General features: G+C 42.0%; 2 protein-coding genes across 6 annotated transcripts in view; one reads left to right on the forward strand and one right to left on the reverse strand.

Moving 5' to 3' along the window:
• Window positions 1-15,739, reverse strand: lg1h1orf115 (linkage group 1 C1orf115 homolog). Of its 3 annotated transcripts, none has more exons than XM_015357780.2 (3): window positions 15,532-15,739; window positions 8,367-8,747; window positions 1-319 (listed from the first exon to the last, which is right to left on the reverse strand). In XM_015357780.2, exons 2-3 carry the CDS (start codon window positions 8,676-8,678, stop codon window positions 182-184), a joined length of 450 nt encoding a protein of 149 aa, XP_015213266.1. In that variant the 5' UTR covers window positions 8,679-8,747; window positions 15,532-15,739; the 3' UTR covers window positions 1-181. The 3 variants fall into 3 exon arrangements, with proteins under 3 accessions (XP_015213266.1, XP_015213261.1, XP_006626475.1); XM_015357775.2 differs by having other exon boundaries at window positions 8,367-8,778; XM_006626412.3 differs by lacking the exon at window positions 15,532-15,739 and having other exon boundaries at window positions 8,367-9,021.
• Window positions 14,019-15,905, forward strand: part of LOC102694268 (cytochrome P450 2K6-like) — a 17,840-nt gene continuing 15,953 nt past the window's right edge. Inside the window, exons 1-2 of one of the 3 annotated variants that reach the window (XM_015357760.2) lie at window positions 14,019-14,079; window positions 14,379-14,412. The gene's annotated coding sequence lies outside the window, so the exon portion shown is untranslated. Of the gene's footprint in view, window positions 14,080-14,282; window positions 14,413-14,566; window positions 15,189-15,905 lie in introns of those variants that run through there. The other 2 variants (XM_015357757.2, XM_015357754.2) reach the window with 2 other exon arrangements.

The raw sequence follows: 15,905 nt of genomic DNA on the forward strand, positions 1-15,905 counted from the left end.
ACCTCAGGTAATATTAAGATGTTTCATGTGTTCATCATTAATAACTTGTGTTCAAGTTTTCTGAATTTTCTTCAAAATCATTATCTGTCTCAATTGGCTTCTGATTATGGTGCCATGCAGACAACTAGAATACGAGGAGTTGATGTCCCGGTCAGCCATGGATGTGGATTCGTCGCCATTATCAGCTTCTTGACCTTGCTCCATGTGTGTCTGGGAAAAGAGCAGTTGCCACTGTCATAGGCGAAGAGTAGCCTGCTGCAAACTCCTGAAGTCCAATCACAAGACACCGCCATCCAAACCGAAGGGCCTTGCCCACATTCTGCAAAAACAATTGGGACATTGGGTTTGAATCCCACATAAAGAAATGTCATTAGGTGTAGAAGTTATTAATACAGTACAGAAGATAAATAACAAAGGACGAAGTATTTCTTTAAAGATGTCTAAATAACAGCAGTTTCATTTTTGACATACAGTAAACCACGCTTTGCAGCTCAAAGAGCAAGTGCTCTTTCTCATGCTATGAGAAAAGCTGCAAACTTTCCATCCAGACAAGAATTTATCATTTAATTCAATACAGAGACATAATTTAGTACATAGGTCACATCATAGTTCCAGCTGGTTTCATCCTGCTACAGACTATTATTATAGATTTTTTAGATTTTTGTTCATTTTTTATTATATTGTATATTTTACTATATATAAATAATAATTTATATCGGGCGGAGTGGTGACTCTGTGGCTAGGGATCTGCGCCTGTGGCTGGAAATTTGCTGGTTCAAATCCCGCAGCTGGCAGAGAAATCCTACTCTGTTGGGCCCCTGAGCAGGGCCCTTACCCCCAGCTGCTCCAGGGTGCTGTACAATGGCTGACCCTGCGCTCTGACCTCAAGCTTCTCTCCCGGTCTGTGTCTCATAGAGAGCAAGCTGGGGTATGCGAAAAGACAAATTCCTAATGCAAGAAATTGTATAGGGTAATAAAGCAACATCATCATTATTATTCACATTACATTATTTGTGATAATCCAAAGCAATTAAAAAAAAACTCACTCAAAAACAAATTTAAATTAAGATTAAAGTCTCGGTTAGATCTGTATTATAAACATAATTAGAAATAAAAAAATCAAGATGCAAAAAAGCAAGTTCAGCTGGAGCTAAATAGATTTTTGTTAAGAGACATCTTTGTGTCGAGTGATTCACAGGATTGTACGGTTATGCTCGCCCTGCCCTCACTGTTCTCCAGTGGGGCGTGTCGCAGTTTCTGTAGTCTGCGGCCATGCCCAGCTCGCCTGGAGACAGCTGATGCAGATCACCTGACAGGACAGCAGGTCCTCTGAGGGTTTTAAATCCCTCCACTGTTTCTCCTCGCCGACTCAGCATTGCCATTGTTCACTCCACTCCTGAGCCACCTGCCAGCGCCTGCGAGCGCCTCTCATTCCTGGTCTCCAGGGCCCTTGGACTCCTCCTGCGAGCTCTGCCCATGGCTGTGCTTTCCAATAACTTCACCAGGCTGCTGAGTGTGGACCAGAAGTCGGGACCCTACACCAGACCCGGATCCCAACAAACAACTCCCTTGGCTCAGTCACCAGCGCGTCTCCCTATTCCGCCCCGGCCTGGTCTCAGGAGAGGACCACCTGACGAGCACGCGCCTCTTTCGGTCCAGAGACTGAGGCGCCTTGAGCATGACTGTGCCGTCTGGGAGTATCCTGATCCTGCCTGGCTTCAGCGCCAGACCCCTCAGGCCTGGACTGCTCCTCGGAAGCAAGCACAGCTCTGGGCATTGACGGCTCATCCCCTCCTTCACTAGTTTGGCCCTGCACTTTCCCTTCCTGCACCACAGCCTGCCAGTCCACCTGACCGCACGCCAGGCGACTCCAGAGGGCCGTCCTCCTTTCCTGCGTGGCCTCCATTTTCCCGGGAGTGCAGCTGCAGGAATCCGCTCCGAACTGGAAGAGAGAGGGACCCCAGTGGCCCTTGCTCCCAGACTCCAGTCGGTGCACTTTGGTGAACAAGTTCGCTTCAGGCTGGTGCTGCGCTGTTCCAGACACTCCTGCGCCCGAGGCGCCATGAGCCGGCTACTCCCCCTGGTCGGTCGCGCCTTCGCTCTTGGGTCTGTAACACCTACAGTGCCACCTCAATTCCTGGGGGGTGGGGTTGGGAGTTGGTCATGACATGTACGCTGTGATAAATTACAGAACTCATTTTCCCCCATACAACCATAGCTGTCAGGTGCCCTGAAGGCCAGGTGATGCAGGCTTACAGTGTTAATTTCTTTTTGTGGCAAACTCATATTGTCACCAGGAAGCCCTTCAATGTAGTAGATCTTCTTCCTTCATTGAGAAGAGACTGCAGGGAGCCAAGGACTGCTACAGAGACAGGGCAGGAGATCAAGTTCCAGTCCCAGGATATGTAGCAAATGAGAAGAGTCCTCACTTTCAGGAATACCAGTGCCTATTGAGGGTTTGTGTGTGCTGTAGAGGGTGTGAACCACACCTATCCGAAGTTAATTCTTTCTTAACTCCCTTTAGAACAGAAATATTTGATTTGAAACAGCCTATATACGTTTTAAAAAATCAAATACATAACTCAAAGTCCTTTAAAAGTGTTTCCAGGTTTTTCTTTGGTCTTTAGGTTCTTAAGGCGCAGGCTAATACGGTGTATTTTCCACGGACTGACTTCTTGCGTCTCGGCTTCCAGAAAGATATCAAAAGTATTTCTGGTTTTCTGAACCATTTACCTCAAACCCCAGCTATGGCCATTGTTCAGTGCTTTCATGTCCTCCACTAAAGAAAATAAGCAAATCTGTACAGACAATCGTGTTACTATTCTCGTTATTTGTGTACAGTTAACTCTGAAAAGGCACTTCCACTTCTTTTCCCTGGGGGGGTTCCACAGCAGTGCACTGCTGGTGTCCTTCCCAGCTCAGGAACGGCCCAGCGAAAACAAGCATTTCCTCTCTTCTTCGTGTGCCCCTTCCCTGGAACCTTGCTTGCATCTTGTTCACTGTGACAGTGTTCTTTGAGCCCGTCTTTATTCATGCAGCACATTGAGCTGCATTTCCTCCATGACTACTTGGAACTGGTCATAGATGTAACACTGGTTGGCCAGATTTTCTCACACACTTCCTTACTTTGCATCTGCAGTGGCTTCTGGTCATGGACTTTCAAGGGCAAAAATCAGTCGATCGCATTCAAGAACATAATCAGCCTCCAGAGTCCACTCCTCCGCCCACTTGGAAAACAGAGGTTTAAAACTGCCGCAAACACCCAGAGACGGGTCCCCCTGCAGGGAAATGGGGATGGATCACGCAGTCAAACTGCACCTTGGAAGGAAGAAGTCTGGTGGCAGCTTGGGAGAGACCCGACAGTGAGCTGGGAGAAAAGTGCAGATGCACTGGTGTGGTGGGACTGTACTGTATGTGGGTGTAGCAGAGCTAGTTCAGATACAGTGACATCATCACCCTCACTGCGGGTAGCAGGGACCTCAGCTGCCTGGGCTGGAGGAGTTCTCCTTTAGCTCGTGCAGCTGGTTCCCTGTTGCATTATGCCGGAGATCCGGGTTCGTGCCACAGGTGCTGCGGGACAGAACGAGACTGCGCGGAGAATGCAACGAGACTGCGCGGAACCGCGATGGTCACATAGGCAGAAAGGCACCGAGCAGCTGTACAGTCAGAAGGCTGTAATCACCACTGGCAGAGCCCATCATGAGTGTCTAGTTTCAGGCTGAGGAGCCCACATGAAACCACATGAGAAAAAATAATATAGAAATTATAGTCGAAAGTATTTCTTAACACAACAAAGGGAAGAAGATCTTTGCTCTCCTTTACAGTATGTGCAATAATTTTGCGATGTTGTTCTTTTGTCTTTACAATAATGCATGTTCTATGTATTATTTTGACAAAATAGCATGAGAAAGAGCACTTGCTCTTTGAGCTGCAATGCATGGCTTACGTCAAAAATGAAACTACTGTTATTTAAACATCTTTAAAGAAATACTTCTTCCTTTGTTATTTATCTTTTGTACTGTATTAATAACTTCTACACCTAATGACTTTCAGTATGAGCTTGACTTAAAGGTTAGGATAGGACCTAACAAACAGTAAATACAGGCTAAAAGTGAGAACATACTGTACTAACAGAGGTTTTTCAACTTATAGAGGACATCTACCTTATAGCAAAAGTGGATTTTTAAATATGGAGCATCAGGGTAACAGGTAGCACATTACATCTGTGATTTAGATCTTTGTCATGCAATAAACTATATAAAATAGGAAAGATATCAACCTTTGATACTTTTTATTTGATAGACAATGATTTATGTGTTAACCAACTGATTTGATGACATGGCAGGAGGGCACAGAGTAACTGGGAGTAATTCCAAAGTTCCAAAGTCTACTGAAACTGATAAAGCTAATGAATCATCACTGTCTAAAATAACTATTTAACTTGGTAAGTTGGACTTTTTTGTAGAGTGTTCTTGTATAATTTGGTCCCGATTTCACTATCCATGCGATTTACTACCTATAAGTCATATTGACCTTTTTTTGTCCATTTCAAAGCCAGATGAAATGTCACTGCAAAGATTCCTAAAGTCAATAAACATAAAACAGTCTGTCTGAGCTGCTAATCTCCAAAACAAACTTTGTAATATAGCTGTAAACAAGAGGAATAGCAAATATTTATCTTTCAGCAGAACAGGACAAGACTATCCATTATTTAGTAACAGACTAAAGTATAACCAGTATTCAGAACTGTAGCAGCCATTTCATCTGACTGCTCACTGGAAGGAGTTAATACAGACTGCCAACTAACAAGGAAAAACATAATTGTGTGAAGCAAAATATAAACCACAAAAATGTTTCCTTTAACTCAGCAATGAAGACAAACATGTTTTTTCAGATGCTAAGCCCGTTTGTCAATAGAAATTCCTCTACAATCGGCATCTTACCGGTAACAATACACTTCACTGGCCTGACAAGGGAAGTCAGGAGTCACGGAGTCATGTTTGCTGCTTAATACTTTATTATAGGTCGACAACGTTTTGGTGACAGATCATAGTTTAGAGATGTTTTACTGTTTTCAGTTGGAGGTAGTGAATACAGACCATGGGTGGAGATCCTATTTTTAAATTGATTTTGGTCATTCTCAGTGACTGGAAACCTTTAACAGTCCTGCTAGTTAGCAACCTTCTAGCCATCCATTATCAGAAAGTTCTGTAGCCAGGCCAGGGTTACTACAGTTTAGCAATCATCTTTCCAAATCAATACACCAAAAACAGCACTTCACATTAACTTCTGCCTGTTACAGTAGTTACTGTATATTGTTTCCTTTTTGGCTAAGGTTCCGCACCTGTGGCTGGAAGGTTGCCGGTTCGTATTCCACGGCCGGAAGAGGAATCCTACTCCGTTGGGCCCCTGAGCAAGGCCCTTAACCCCAGCTGCTCCAGGGGTGCTGTATAAATGGCTGACCCTGCGCTCTGACCCCAAGCTTCTCTCCCTGTGTGTGTCTCATGGAGAGCAAGTTGGGGTATGCAAAAAGACAAATTCCTAATACAAGAAATTGTATATGGCCAATAAAGTGATCTTATCTTATGGAACAGATGATATTGAATATATGTATCGTGTTGAAAATATAAATATAAAATCTCAACTTTAGATATAATGTTGTCTCCTCTTTCACAGTATATTTAGAAAACATTAAGATGGTAGAGAATTCAAAGCTCTAATGGAGAAAGCCTGGAAAGTAATCTCCTCTAATCCCTCTGGCAATCCAAGCCATGTCACCTGATAACAAATATGCACATACTTTGAAGGATGAAAAAATCATATTTATGAGCTGAAAGTAACTAGTGAGGAAAATGTGCCAGCTGAAATTATAGAGAATACCAGCAATTCTAAGATTGATTTAAGTTTATGATCTTAAGTATTCTTCTTATTGCTTAAAACAACTAATTTAATAGTAATAAATAGGTTTAGATTGGTTTTGCAATACTGAATATATATCTTACAGAGTAACAACGTACATTTAACAGCCCATGATTATGAAACTTTAAAGATTTCAAAGGCTTTAACAATTTTAATGGTAACATATTATAAATTGGATTATCTATCATTTTATCTATTTGATCTCTTATATGCTGTTTACTAGAGTTGACTAATTTTTGAGCATGTGCACAGACTGGTTTCCTTGATTTGGCTTTGCGAAGTATAAAAGTGTTTTTTTTTACCATCATTTTGTAATTGTGTTTGTTTTTTTGTAAAGAGTATATTAGCATGAATGAGACAGTAATGATATTTCTGTGACTGAAGAGGGAACTTTCTATTATTCCCCTCTCTTATTACTACATAATATTGCTTCATACACAGGTAAACTGATGAACAATGAAAAATGGTAGGAAAGCAACGGTACTCTCATTATTTTAATCTGGATATTTACTTCATACCTGAAGTTATTACAACCTGACACTACATTGGAGACAGAAACAACCTAAGATGTTTCTCCCTTGATATGTACAGTATACAAAAGTCCAGTGCATACCCCAATGAAGGTTACAAGCAACAGAATTAAATGTAATTTTAAATACTACAATTCTCTCAGTAATTCTCATGTAATTTGTATAATTTTGCAGATAAGCAAATAAAACTCCCAATGCACACCAGTTACATCTTTTTCAGGTTTCATGAACCAGAGAAAGAACTGACGGCATGCATTTGAATAGGACCCACAGCCAAAATGATGAACAGAAATACCTGTTCCTCTGTCCCTCACATACTACCGCAACTTGTTAACCTCTTGAGAGAAAGCATTCCCTGTTCTGTTGCATTTGGCTGCTGCTCTGTTGCTGAAGCCTAACAGTTTTCCATCTAATACAAAAATCCTCAAATTCTTCAAGCTAGCCCCATACCAATGCACATGACTTTAGGGTACCTTAATTAGTTTGTTTTCTACTACATGAGCATGTGAATAACATAATTACATCAGTATGCTTAAGCTGCACATAAAGCACAGTATATTAGCCTGTAAATATTTTTTCTGGCTGCATTACTGGTGTTTGTAAATTGACAAATGATTCTTTTAGAAAATGTTCAATTTCATCTCACATTTTTAATTCCTACATCAAACCTTTGATCTAAAGTCCACAAATTCATAATGAATTTCAATGAATGCCACAAGACCTGAAAACATTTTGCAAGGATGAGCTGGATATAGCCCACATAGGTTCAATGAGATTCGTGCCTGGTGTCTGTCCAGAAAAGTGAAGAGTTTGCTACCTTAGACCTCTTTCATTCTTGGTCTTTAATATGGCATACAAACAGGGACAGCTTCATCCAAAAACCATAGCCTTTAGAAGATCATTATTGCTTAAAATATCAGATGTTTTAATGGTTAATCACACTTCACCCCCAAAAGTCAAAGAATCACAAGTCTGGACAACTCTTCATAACTGGACATCTTTGAGCACTTTTTGCCTGCTGTGTCAGCCAAGCCTGCTACAGATTTATTTTATTATTATTTTATTTTTTATTTCTGGTGTTCTATAAAGAATTGAGTAACAGTATTGTGACAGCAAAAAAAGTGATATTCGGAATAAACGGCTGTTTTTTTTTCCCCAAACTGTTTTCAAGGGGTCTCTGTAAAAGGTCTGTTAAGAACTGGGTTTTAAGGAGTGATTGCTATGGTAATTAAATGGAATTCAGGAAGGGTCAACGTGCACAGGTCTTTCCATCAAAAAATGTAATCGTATATTCAGTTAGGTCTGTTTAGTTCATTCATGCTTTTACATTAAAGATACAATAGTCCACCTACCTATCCATCCATTTTCTAACTGCTTTTTTAAAATTCAGGCTCAAGCAGGAGCCAGAGTCTATCGCAGCAAGCGTGGCGGGATACACCCTGGATGGGATACCAGGCCATCGCTGGGTGGGCAGACAGACACAAACACAGACACTAACACGCAGCAGAGTGGACTGAGGAAGAAAGAAAAGCAGGAGGAAACCCATGTAAACACTGGGAGAACATCCAAACTTCACACAGACGGCACTCCTGGTCTAGAATTGAATCCAGCGCTCCAGCACAGAGGGCAGCATCTCCATGCCACCCACCTTTTAAGACAGTGATCTACTGTACATAAAAGTACTGTACATAAAAGTAATCTCAATAAAAAGACATTCACAGTTCCATTTTCCAACACATTGGTCTTCCTTTTCTTATTTTACATGCTTACGTTATTTAAGAAAAGTGTACTGTAAATAACCCCAAATCCTTTCTTCATCATCATCATCATTGCACATACCACATAGCACATACTGTAGCACAATCAATAATGGCACCGGTAGTAACTTGCTTTTTACACACATTTTTTTTTAATTACCTTTCTGTACTTCTTGTACTTCTGTTTCTTTTGCTGTTTCTTTTCCTCTTTAGCTCGTCCTGTCGTCTCGTCGTCTTCTACCAAAGGCTCGTACTTGTCCGGTAAGAAGGCGAAGTGAACCTGTCTGGAAGAGCGCTTGTCTCCTTGACTAGTGCTGGAGCCTCCGCTTCCTTCTGAAGCGGCAGCCTGCGGGGAGTCCGACTGCCGCTTGCGCCACTTTTTCACTTTTCTCGTGTTCGGAGATTCAACAAACTGCTCTTCGATATTCTCGACGATTTTTGCTCTGTCATCCCGAAGTGTTTTTTGTTTCATCTTTGTTTTAAAACGCCTGTCCTGTTGTCATAGTACACTCGAAACCAGTTGTAGCGATGTGTTCGTGGGCTAGCAAGTGGAATTGGAGTTAGCACCGGACCTTGGACACAGTAATTAAAGTAACTTGAATAGCTTTACGTAAGACGACTAAGGCTTTGCAGTTGCACGCAGATAATTAGACCTGACACATTCTTTACAATAGGAAGTGTTTTCTTTGTAACTGTTGGAAATCTGGTATTATTACAAAGACCAATAGTCTCTTATTTTAAATGTATTGTAAATTTTAAAAAAGTAGGATGAACACAAGGACCGCTCCTCGTTGCAACCATGTGATAAAAAAAACCTGGATATCGATCAGGATTTTAGGCTCTTAAAAATAAATGTAAAACAAGTTCATTAATGTATGAAAAATAGATTATTATTATTAAGATTATAATTATCAATTCATCACATAAACTATATATTTATATTATATACACTTTTTTTCCCGAAAGAAAGTGACGTTCACTGTGAACTATAAATATATCACGGTTAGTGTGCGTCATGTAAACATTATATATGTACAGTATATAATTTTCTGTCTTTAAGTATGTAACAAGTGAACCTCTCCCTGCGTTGATTCGATCTCAGTTGCTCGCGGGTTTGGAGCTACTGACCTGATGGCTCACAACTACACTGATGTAACAAGCTTGACCCACTGAGCACTCTTACATTTACATTAAATAATACTAAAGTATATGTGGGGTTCAATTAACGGTATTTCTGGCATTGTCAATCACTTATTTTAGCCTTCACTGATCATTGTATTTGGTGTTACCAATTTATAATTAGTATTGTAAATTTGCCACTTAATACGGGCTAAGTGTATTGAGAAACAGGTTACACCTAAACACATTAAAAAATCCCTTTATATAGCACACAATTAAAATTGAAATGCATGTTCATGTGAAAACAAAAAATCCCATTACCAAATCTATATTCTAATGAAGAGATCAGTTTTCACACCCTCCATCAATTCAAGTTAGGTAATCCCCAGGGACCGTGAATAAAAACTGAATTCTCCAGTGGCAGGAGAGGCTGGGTTTTTTCCTTGTGTTGTGTTACAGGCAATAGCTGAATCCCACCGGGGTCGGAGCTACACGGAGATGTCCATGGCCACTATTGACACACTCATCAGGGAAGGGTGGAGGACAGCCTCAGACTGTAACACAAAGATGATTGTCTTGGTCACCCTGAAGTGATCTACCTCCCAACACCTCGGGCCGCACTGCTGCAGAGACTACTGTCTGCTACGGGGTGCACCCAGAGCTGCTTCTACACCCCATGGACAATCTGTTGACCTGACCACTGTGCCCAGAAAGCCCTCAAAGAAGTCTGGGTCCGCCCAACGTGTCCTACAGTATGAAGGAGGCATTCCAGCTTTCACACACTGACAGACCAGCTTGTTTCACCCGTCAGTTTCCTGAATGTCTTCTGAAGACGGCGTGAGGCCAGGCAGAGGGATGCAGCAGTGTCTCAGCTTTCACTCCTCACAGCATTCTCCAAGACCCCCTCTGCACTTGGCCGCTGGGACAGGACATAGGCTTTCAGATGGTGCTGGCCTGGACAGTGTTGCACAGTATCAGCAGGGGACTTGGTGGGTGCTGTCAAAAGAGCTGCTCAGGTACACCAGGCACTGGGTAGGAGGAATAGACTCCAGGACCCTTATTCAGAAGTCTCTCGAACTTGGCAGGAGTGTTGTAGAGGCTGAGAAGCATCACCTGAAATGTCTAGGACCTTACCCCCCTCACCCCTTATATAGAGCATGAAAAGAGGAATAATAGGATTTATTAATAATTCCTTCGATGCACTGTTTTTGTGGACACTCTGCTTCATCAATGATGAAGCATTTAACAGGTAATGGGGACTCCCATCCATCATATCACCAATGTGCAGCCACACCTAGATGATGCGACAGCAGCCATAGTGCACCAGTATCCTCACCATACACCAGCTATCAGTGGGGAGGAGAACAGAGTGTTGAACCCAGTTCATAGAGAGGGATTATTAGGTGGCCATGATTGGTAAAGGCCAATGGGAAATTTGGCCAGGACACCAGGGTAACACTACTACTCTTTTTGAGAAATGTCCTGGGATTTTTAATGACCACAGAGAGTCAGGACCTCGGTTTTATGTCTCATTCAAAGGATGTTGCCTTTACAGTATAGTGTCCCCGTCACTATACTGGGCCTGTAGGACCCACATAGACCATAGGGTGAGCACCCCCTGCTGGCCCCACTAACATGTCTTCCACCAGTAACCTTAGTGTTTCCCAGGTCTCCCATCCAGGTACTGACCAGGCTCACACCTGCTTCAGTGGGCTTCCATTCCAGGGTCATGGGAGATCTGGAGCCTATCCCAGCAAGCAGCAGACGCAAGTTAGGATACACCCTGGATGGGACGCCAGTACATCATTGGCTGACACATTCACGCCAGGGCCAGTTTTCCTCCCAGAAACCAATGAATGTACCAGTAAATATTCTTTTTTTTTAATTTGATATTTTTACATTTGTTGTTAGTATTGCTGCCTCACAGCACTGAATTCAATTCCTTGTTACTATCTGCATGGAGTTTGTATGTTTTCCGCATTGTTACATGAATTTGCTCCAGGTACTCTGGTTCCCTGCCTATTCCTAAGACATGCTGGTAGGTTTATTGGCTTCAGTAAAATTTGACATTGGTGTTAATGTGTTTATGGCTGATGGCAGGATTACTCCTGTTGCTGCCAGGATAGACTTTGGCTTTCCTGTAACCCTATACTGGATAATATAAGTTAGAAAACAGATGAAGGAATGTTTTATGGAGTCCTTGTAGGTGACCATGGACATCACTTGGAATGGTAATCTCTGAAGTCTGTGCACAATCCCATAACACCAGCAGAGTGAGACATAACAGTATAAAGTGGGGAATCACATTGACAGAGCTGTCAATCTTAAAACAGCCCTTTGCTCTCATTCGGTCTGAATACCAGTCCAATAATTGCCTGCAGCCACATTGTATCATGTGCAGTCTTCTACAAGCTGGCTATAGACTTGGGTGAACCACCTGTTCCATCTCCAAGAATTTAACACACTGGAGTTTTCACTCCATTATTATTGGGCCACAGACATGGATGCTCAAAGGCGTTATGTGGTACCAATATTATTTAAGCCATAAGCTTCCACTTCATTCTGGACCTTTATCATGTGATGCAGTGTTCTGCTTAGTAAAATTCTAAATAGCTTAAGTCTATAGCAAAAGTTGTACAACCATTCCCTTTTTATGTAAGTGTTTGGTTCCTCAAATCTTTACCAAAATACGGGTAACTCACAATTTACGCACGTGAGAAGCAACCATTTCTTGGCCATTGCATGAAAACATTGCATGAAGGTAGAGAATTACCATTCATGATATTGCAGTGATGCACCCTACTTTCTCTAACTGTGTCGTTGAGTGAGGGAGAAGCAGAGCAGAAGTACGGGCTCACCAAGGGTTTATTGTCCTTTAATGATTAACAGGTATGTGTGTGGCATCAGGGGAGGGGAAGAGAGCAAGAGAGAGAGAGAACATAGAAGCATCTAGCAGCCCATGAGCTGCTAGAGCAATGTTTCCCAACCTGAGGTCTGTGACCCTCAAGATGGATTGCCAAAAACACAAGGGGTTGCTGGGGGATTTTATAGATTTGAGGTAATAAAATATTTTTAAAAATAGCTTCTCCTGCAGTGATCCACACAATTTATATTCAAATTCATATCATATTTACAGTTTGGATAAAACAGTATCCTTAGTTTTGCTAATTGACCTTCAATCTACATCACAAGCACATCACACTTCACATGTGGGACAAAAACTACAATGAATCACTGCAACTGTGCCAATTCACATGCCAATATGTGCTGCAAGCTGACCCCCCCAGATGATAAAGCTTTCTTTGGTCAGAGTCAAAACGTCACAGGGAATATAGCACATTTGGCAAAAAGTGTTGCCAGGAGAGTTACCTGGATTTGGGTTTTATAGAAAGTGCAGATAAAAGTTAGCCAAAATGTGACAAATGGGAAAAAATTGCCAGAGAGCATGAAGCCTTGCAAACTGCCAAGAAGCCAGGAAAATTGACACCCCGTGAGACTATGAGATAATTTCAAACAAAAGAAAGATATACTGTATCAATCGCTATTAGACCAGTGGGCATGAGAGACGCTTTTGCAAGAGTTGGGAGCGATGCACTGAATCCCACTGAGGCTTCTTTCGAGTGCTCACACTGAATCACACAACAAACCACATGACATTAGCAAATACCTCATTAAAACCCGCTTGTATTAAAATGGGTGAGAAAACGTGGGGGCTGCAGGTAGCTGCTAAACCAAAGACAGTACCGTTTTCAGCACAGTCAACGACAGAATCGATAGGACGGCACATAAGAGGGGATTTTTTTCATAAACAAACTGATAAACGGGCCACTTTGCAGGCCAGTTGGATGAGACACCCGTTGCGAATGAAGTGGCATTCATTGTGTACGTGCAATACATTGTCTTGTTTTAACTCGGTTTTATCAAGGAGAGCAAAGGACATTTTCAAAGAATTTGACTCCCACCTTACAGCACAAACGTGCTGTAAAATGCAAGAATATCGTCACCATGCATTGATGTGGCAGCTTCCACGATGGGGGCGTGGGGAAGAAGAACAGGGAATTCAATTGTCCATTGGGAAAAAAAGGCTCCTCGTTGTCAAATAGTTCATGGCATGATGCACTAGACAGCAAAAATTGTCTGACGGACTGAAAAATCCCCCCCTGATAGCGTATCAAGGGTTTTTTCACATTAACTGCAACCGTATACTGCCCCGGGTAGCAGTGGCAAGCACATCACTCGGTCTCTACCGGTTGGCCACGTTCGTTGGACAATATTACCCCCGCTATAACCCTTCTCCGATTTGTTGTACCAGGATAAACCTCTAACCTCCCAATTTTCATTTATAACTGCTCGCTATTCTTCTTAGCCGTGAGAGTCGGTAAAAAGGCAACCTCTGACTGCCTCAGCAACTGCGTGATAGGAAGCTAGCGATTCCAAGTGCAGCCAATTCAGCGATTTCCTCGCGGAATTTGATGAATGCGGCTGGTGTAAATGAGATGATCTCGGCCCTCGGTGATTCATCTGTGCTCCCAACACCCGCTTTGCTACACGGACATGTTCGATAAACGCCTTCAATGCTCTGAGACTAACTGTTGTGCAAGGGAGCAATAGATGCATTCGTTCGCAAACTGGAGAAAAAGGAGCTTCAAAACACAAGCCAATGTGCCTAAATCAGTGATTAAGGTGGTACCCGCTAACACAGAAACAGGTTCGCCACAGTACTGTATATAGAGGTTACCACACGTGAACGAAAGGTGAGACTGAAGTATACAACACACCTGATGAATATTGCATTATATTCACTATTCATCTGCAGAACAAACTTGCTGCACTACTTGCTCTTTATATATGTAACTTTAACTTTTCCTACCGAGAAAAAAATATTTTAATAATAATTTTATGTAAAATTAACCTTATGTAAATCGAGTCTTGTGTGACTGGGGAAAAGGTTACTAAATTAGCCTCTGCATAATCCTGAAACGGCCTCCTTTGAGTCACTGGATTTATCAAACGCTCCACAGCCGAAACGTTGTTTCCTTTCTTCTCTTTTCAGCATGGAATAAACCTATTACTTGACACTTTCAAATGTAAGTAACCTTTCTTATTTTTTTGTGGCTGTGCAGCTACTGATCCTACTACGGCCTTTTTATTGATCATCACAACTGCACCTTGTGAAACACTAAAGCATGATGTAAGCATGCTGGCCAGGATACCAGACAGATTATATTCGGGAAAGAAGTTTTTTTGGGGGGGAATATCATGAAGGGAAAAGGGACAGTACAAGGACTACTCTCACTTCTGGTGGTCGGGGACTGTAACACAAGGATGATTTTTGGTGTGCGTGTGCCTATTGTGGATAACGTTTTGAGTTCCTTTTTTTTTAAAGTTGATACATTTTGTTCATTTCAAACAGTTTTAGGAATGTCTTGCAGCGGTCTGCGAGTGTGCTGGGTCTCTTCGGAATCCAACGCACAGAGAGCAGGGAGATGCGTCCTACAACCTTAAAAATTGCTTAGGTCGTAGATGACTAGATCCTGAAAGTGTTGTGACGTACTCTGCTGAAAGTGCATTACCCGCTTATTACACTGAATTTTCCCCTTTGAACGGTTTGGGTTTGCACGAGGCGATATAAGTCGTTTGTCTCAGCAAACACTTATTTTTTTCATTGGAGACTTGGCACTGCGGAAAGTTACCATTCCTCTCAGTGCTGCTGTTGGTTTCCAGCTCAGCCAAAATTATTCAGACAAAAGATAACAAGTGTATATTATTAAAAAGGGGTGTTTCGAAGATTTTGTTTTGTATGATTTGTTTTTGTTAAATCGTTATCAAGAGGCAGCCAGCTCAAGCCATTTGTAAATGTTATGTAAGTATTGAGCTTTGGTGTGAATGTTTCAGAGGCATAGAACGTAAAATGATTTTGTGTTCATATTGCTTTGGAATACCGTAAATACATAATATAAATCACTTTTAAAATAAAAATTAAACATTCTCTAAACCGTTGTACAAAATGTAATTAAATCCATAGCGAATTTTAATTGTGCGTTATATGATAATTTTTTCTCTACTACCTCTGCGCTGCAAAGATTAAAATTCAGAATACCATTTGCAATAAGTAGCAGACGAAGCTCACAATAAAATATGTATTTCCTTCAGATAATCAGAAGGAGACTGTGTCTAAAAAGCCGCTAATGTGAAAATATGATTACCTCTATTGTACATTGAAGTTGAGATTCATCCCAGCAAGGTTTCAGTCTCAGATCTCAATATCTTTGATATCCCAGGGACTATCCCTGATAGTCTTTAGCAAATACATTGTGTATATTGTTACGCTCCGGGGTTCATGTAAGTATGCGCCCACGCCGTCGGGGACTTGAACCCGGACCTCCGGCGTCACTCAACAGGAACCCAGCCAGCTGAGCTCAAGGGAAATCTCCCGTCAGCCCGGTAGCTGCGGTCCCTGCTATTCACAGGGAAGGGCGGTGATGTCACTGCCCTGGTAAGCCGGCTCTCACAACCTGCAATGGTGGCCGTATTGGCGAGCTCATTGCATTATTAAATGAGTTGTTCCCCTACCAAATAA

The sequence above is a fragment of the Lepisosteus oculatus genome, chromosome 2, assembly GCF_040954835.1.
Source record: "Lepisosteus oculatus isolate fLepOcu1 chromosome 2, fLepOcu1.hap2, whole genome shotgun sequence".
Lineage (NCBI taxonomy): Eukaryota > Metazoa > Chordata > Actinopteri > Semionotiformes > Lepisosteidae > Lepisosteus > Lepisosteus oculatus.

What these genes read in the sequence shown, in the direction of transcription:
- lg1h1orf115 (XM_015357780.2), bottom strand. Translation starts at nt 8,678, where the DNA reads ATGAAACAAAAAACACTTCGGGATGACAGAGCAAAAATCGTCGAGAAT. An exon ending in AGTACAAGAAGTACAGAAAG is followed by an intron (nt 320 to 8,366) that starts GTAATTAAAAAA and finishes TTGTTTTTGCAG; the next exon opens with AATGTGGGCAAGGCCCTTCG.